The 5,670-nt window shown below is 41.4% G+C and overlaps 2 protein-coding genes across 4 annotated transcripts; one reads left to right on the top strand and one right to left on the bottom strand.

The window, feature by feature from the left end:
- Positions 1 to 441: 441 nt before the first annotated feature.
- On the bottom strand, positions 442 to 4,974 carry LOC135099582 (uncharacterized). 3 transcript variants are annotated; one of them, XM_064001977.1, is made up of 7 exons: positions 4,834 to 4,974; positions 3,954 to 4,142; positions 2,642 to 3,182; positions 2,019 to 2,145; positions 1,259 to 1,444; positions 939 to 1,099; positions 442 to 470 (listed from the first exon to the last, which is right to left on the bottom strand). In XM_064001977.1, exons 3-6 carry the CDS (start codon positions 2,897 to 2,899, stop codon positions 1,065 to 1,067), a joined length of 606 nt encoding a protein of 201 aa, XP_063858047.1. In that variant the 5' UTR covers positions 2,900 to 3,182; positions 3,954 to 4,142; positions 4,834 to 4,974; the 3' UTR covers positions 442 to 470; positions 939 to 1,064. The 3 variants fall into 3 exon arrangements, 2 of the variants coding, with proteins under 2 accessions (XP_063858047.1, XP_063858046.1); XM_064001976.1 differs by having other exon boundaries at positions 3,954 to 4,231; positions 4,834 to 4,971; XR_010268153.1 differs by lacking the exon at positions 2,019 to 2,145 and having other exon boundaries at positions 3,954 to 4,231; positions 4,834 to 4,971.
- On the top strand, positions 4,162 to 5,208 carry LOC135099583 (glutamate receptor 2-like). Its single transcript, XM_064001978.1, has 2 exons — positions 4,162 to 4,223; positions 4,820 to 5,208. Exons 1-2 carry the CDS (start codon positions 4,175 to 4,177, stop codon positions 5,065 to 5,067), a joined length of 297 nt encoding a protein of 98 aa, XP_063858048.1. The 5' UTR covers positions 4,162 to 4,174; the 3' UTR covers positions 5,068 to 5,208.
- Positions 5,209 to 5,670: the final 462 nt, after the last annotated feature.

Genomic DNA, 5,670 nt, shown 5'->3' with positions numbered 1-5,670 from the left:
GAGTCATCACAATGGCCACCAAACACCATCCTTGACAAAGCACAGCATGGCCCACTCATCCACAGGAACCCAGCCATCTCTAAGGAGCAAATTAATGCTGCCCAGTGTCACTCCTCATCACTTTTAGGGAATAAGAAGTAGATCCCACCCTAGCACCATCTTTACATAGAATATAATACAGAGGATAGAGAAGGAATACAAACAGGGCACATGGTATGGTATAGAACACCAACCCTCACTTTTGGAAAACCCCAGCCACTCAGTAGGAGACTGAGTGGCTGGAATACGAGTACATGGAATACAAAGTGCATGGAATACAGTAGTATTCCATGCAGTTTTTAATACATATAATATATTATAGTGAAAGGAACATATTTATATAACATATATATAAGGACGCTGCTTATCTTCTCGAGCTGCTGAAGGTCATGATCTGCTTCCTTTTCCTGCACCAGCTTTGATATCAAATCCTGCAGGAAACAACTGTGTTAATTCACATTTTGAATAAATCTAATAGATGAAATTTCACTTACAACACCTTATGTGTCTCTGGTGACTCATGGAGGACAGATACATCACCTGAGAGTAAATGGTCAGTGAAGAAGTTGACCCTTGATCCTGGCTAATCACATTAAGTACATTAAACACTCCTGTTAACTAATAAATGAGGGATAGATTTCTCTGGAAGGTTACATTACACTACTTCCCTGGCATTTGAAAACATTTTGCTCTACATGAACTCATATGGAAGCTTTACTGCAACATTAAATCTCAGCTAGATGCCAGATGGTGTAGCCTCCATCACAGAGCAAGGTAATGATATGAAGGCTTAGTACTTTGGTCAACACCTGAATAAGAACCGTTTGAGATGCAGCAGAGATCACTAACCTGCCAGCAATTGAATAAGAAGTGTGTGAGATGCAGCAGAGATCACTAACCTGCAAGCAATTGAATAAGAAGTGTGTGAGATGCAGCAGAAATCACTAATCTGCCACCTCCTTCATGCTGCAAGTTAACCTGCTCTCCAGGACCCTGTGAGCCTCCTGCAGTTGTTGCAGCTTCTGTTAAAGCTCAGTTCCTCCCAATCCTGTTGTTTCTCCTGATAAAACAATAAGTTTGTTTCTCTCAACTTTTCTTAATACAGCCTCAATAAACAAATCCAATAACAATGCTTTTATTTTGTTATTAATTCAAAAAATTGAGCAACAGTGAGGAAAAAATTATTTGCTTTATTATTAGAGAATATAAACTTTCTTACCTTTTGGTTCAGTTATGACATCTTCAGACAACTTTTCATGAGCAAGAGATTCTCCCAGCAGTTTGTTATACTTATCCCTCTCACAGTCTAGCTGAACCTGAAGACTGCTGCACTCACTCTCCAACCTGCTAACCTCAGATGTCAGTGTAGCCACTTGACCCAGCAATTTCCCCTTGGTATCTGTACCTGGAGGTGAAAAATCGATGCAACAGAGGGCCAGCCAAGAATGACCAATGGAAGTAATTAGACGTAATGTAAGAAGTGGGTATAAGACTAAGGGAAATAGAAGGGCAATGGAGAGAGGGTTAGATGCACCAGAAATGTCTGTGGAGCCAGGAAAAATTTAAACTTGTAACAGAGATAACTAAGAGCAACTGTGAATGAATAAATGTGATGTGGCCTCCACCCATGACTGGGAAAATGCAAAAGCAGCACCTCAGACACCAGGACCATGATGACTGGCAGCTCCCAAAATTAGCTGCTGGCTTTTGTACTCCTAGTCACCACAGGAGGCTCATCCACAGCTAATCCTATCAGCTGATCATCTTGGGTGAAGTAATTGTTTATCAGTCTGGCTGTTGAGTCCTGATGCAGAGATGTGTGTGTGTGTGTGTGTGTGTGTGTGTGTGTGTGTGTGTGTGTGTGTGTGTGTGTGTGTGTGTGTGTGTGTGTGTGTGTGTGTGTGCACTTTGGAAATCCTCCCTCCAAGGAGAATGTCAGTTTGATATACAAATATATATTCATGTGGATGGTAGCTCACATTTAGCTTCTGAGTTCTCACATGAAGACGTGCCATCCTTGTCTTTTTCCTCTGAGGGAGTGACTTTATACTCTGTGATAAGTGCATGCAGCTCACTATTCTGTCTTGTGATGTTTTTGATTTCTATCTGTGAAAGACACAAGAAGGCAGTAAGTTAACTTGTTTAACATGCCACATCATTTTATATATATTATGCCAAGTTTAAACAGGAAAGCCTCACCAGAAGCATCAACTAAAGACCAAAGTGATTAACAAATCTTTCACTTTACCACCCTTAATGACAAAAGCTGCTGATGTAGCATCCCATCCATATCCTGCATTTTTACACCTTCATGATTCCAACACTGCATCATTTGTTCATGTCTTAAAGACACGGTCATGACAGAGTAGTCCTCACACTCCTGTCAGTGCTCTTCTGCATACACTTGAGCCTTGCACACTCCAAGCATTCCTTCCACTCATCCTTCCACATCTAAAGCACCATAGTACTCTCCACCCATTTTTAAGGAAACTGTCTCCATGCATAAACAAACACACAACCTCACGTACTCCATGTATTGTTTTCAGTAATGATTAATCTTACAAAGTAAAACCAAACTAATATACAAAGACACTTGTGGTACCTTTGAAAGTTTGAGCTTATCTTCTAGTTGTTTAATCAGCTCTGTCAACGTGATATTTTCTTGAGCAAGGTGGTCGTGGCTCAGGCCATTCTCTTCAAAGTGGCTGTGGTTGTGGACCGTCACCAGCTGACCACTAAGGGACTCTGTCTTCTCCCACAACACAGTGATCTCGCGCTCTTTCTGCAACGCCTTTTGCCTGGTGAACAGCGTGGCAAGTGCACATACATTAGAACAGTATGTGACCAATGACGTCTCCATTCTACATTGCCATGACAAGAATACAGGGCTTTACTGAACATAAACCAAGGACGCCTCCATTCTACATTGCCATGACAAGAATACGGGGCTTTACTGAACATAAACCAAGGACGCCTCCATTCTACATTGCCTTCCTTCTTATCTTTCTCCTTTCCTTCTCCATCTTCCTCCTCCTCCTCCTCCTCCTCCTCCTCTCCTTCCTCTTTCTTTCCACCTTCCTCCTCCTCTTGTGACTCTTCACTCTCTTCCTCCTCGTCCTCCTCCTCCCCTGTGCTTCCCTCCTCTGAAAGAAAAGACTTGTTTAAAAAGCAAGCAAATATAGTAGTAATAGTAAAAAAAAAGTCAAGTAAATGAAAGTTTATACACATATGAAATTAGTGAAAATTTGACACCAAACATTCTCTATCTGTAACATTACATCAGAATGACGAGAACACAAGATATGAAAAGTGAAAGGGAATGATGTACGAGCTCGTATATAACAAAGAAAAACACTGTATAATGACATATGACAGGAAAATAATCTTGTATACTTGAGTCCCTTAAATACTTGCTTCCTTGTATATTAACTCCCAAAATGCTCATTCCTTGTACTCTCATTTTCAAAACACCTCTTCCTTATATATTGTCACTCAAACACTCCTTTCTTGTACACTTATTCCCAAATCATTCCTGTCTTCCTGTATTCTCATTCTCCAAACACTCCTGCCTCTGCACACCCAGTTCCTCAAAACATTTCTTCATTGTTTACTCATTCCCCAAACACACCAACTTTCTTGTATACTTAGCTCTCAAAAGATGCATTTTTAAACATCCATAACTCCTTTTATTTTCATTCCCCAAACACTCCTGGCTGTGCACACTCCAGCACGTTAACACCACACACACATTCACACTCTTAATATCATCTGTCAGCCCCTAGTGGAAAGGGACAATCTTGTGGCTCCACCATACTACACCTCAGGAGGTCAGACACAGCATTCAGTTAACAAAAAATCACATTAACACCCACTCCCCACAGAACATAGTAACACAAAATCAGATTAACACTCACCCCAACGTCACATTCACAAGACAAGTTCTCATCCCACAGCCGTAAACTGTTTGCGGCCACCTACGAGGACCTTGCCAAGAAGATGCTTGCCTACACAACCCCAACGGACACAGCTCTGTACCGGCGCATCCCGGCTAACACGACAGGCCTCGCCAGCATCCTCTTCTTCATCGAGCGACTCCAGAGGTGCTACATACCCACGGGGGGAGAAGCCTGTTAGCATGGGAGTTGCTGCTGGCTGGTACATGTTGTCAGCTCTCCTACAACAAGGTGAGGACCTGTTGAGGTGTAAGACTGGTCAGTTCAAGTGTTGGAGCATTTAGTGTTTGGTAAGATGGCTGGTACATGTTGCCAGCCCTCCTACAGCAGGGTGAGGACCTGTTGGGGTATGAGACTAAGTTGAATGCAAGGGTAGTGGTGTTTAATGTTTGATAAGATGGGAATACAGAAAGACAGTTATTAAAGGATAGATTTAAAACTGGGAAACTTTACATGATACCTGGTGTATTTTCATAATTGAGCTGATATTAACTTGAATTAGTTCTGGCATGAGCAATATAAGCAAGTGGTGTTAATATGACTGATATGGATATCAAGTAATGTATTTAATTTTATCAGTAGTTCTCTTCATATGATGATATCAACAGTTTTCTTAGTAAGATATGAGATATAAATCTTTTAGAAATGATGAGAAAAACTCTTAAATTGCATTTTCATCTCTGAAACATTTTAAAATGGTCTTTTCTACATTTTTAAATTTAAAAAGATGTGTTACTTTCAAAGATTTTAAATTGCCTTTGCATCATCCTCCATGTCTTAAAATTGCCTTTTCATGGCATCTTTCCCTCCTCCTCTTCCTCCTGCAGGCTCCAACACCTACCCAATCAGCACTGCAGCACGGGTAATCTACTGGGTTGGCTACAGTGTGTCCCTCATTGTGTACACATCATACTCTGCCACACTGGTCTCACATCTTGCTGTGGAGCAGCCTGCACCTCTGCCATTCAGCAACCTGCGGGACCTGTCTAGGCAGTCAGGCTGGGATGCTGGATGCAACAACAATGACCTCTTCCAAGTGACAGCCTCGGTGGGTCCTTGGCTTCTTGCTGTGTGAACTGATATACCATCCAGTGGTTGAGAGTTGAGAGAGAGAGAGAGAGAGAGAGAGAGAGAGAGAGAGAGAGAGAGAGAGAGAGAGAGAGAGAGAGAGAGAGAGAGAGAGAGAGAGAGAGAGAGAGAGAGAGAGAGAGAGAGAGAGAGAGAGAGAGAGAGAGAGAGAGAGAGAGAGAGAGAGAGAGAGAGAGAGAGAGAGAGAGAGAGAGAGAGAGAGAGAGAGAGAGAGAATTTTGTTCAGTGCCAGATTTAGGAGTCCACAAAAAGACCAGCTGCCCAGGAGCCTCCACAATCTGGGGTCTCCACAATCTGAGGAGTCTCCCACATAAATATTCTGTAAGTGAAAGAAACTTAAATTAATCAAACACTAGTTTTCTATGAACTAAATATTTTTTTTATTACTATCAAAATAACCACTTGTTTCATTTACACTAAATAAATATGTTCCTTTCACTATAATATATTATATGTATTAAAAACTGCATGGAATACAGATACAAAAATATTAATATAAATATTTCAGGTAGATGGCCTCCACACTCAGGCTGCTCACAGGCCTTCCACAGACACAAATCCAGCCCTTGATTTGTAAATTAATTATTTT

This window comes from Scylla paramamosain, unplaced genomic scaffold, assembly GCF_035594125.1.
Source record: "Scylla paramamosain isolate STU-SP2022 unplaced genomic scaffold, ASM3559412v1 Contig150, whole genome shotgun sequence".
NCBI lineage: Eukaryota > Metazoa > Arthropoda > Malacostraca > Decapoda > Portunidae > Scylla > Scylla paramamosain.
Note: the sequence above shows the minus strand (reverse complement) of the source record. Positions and strands in the feature narration are given on the sequence as shown.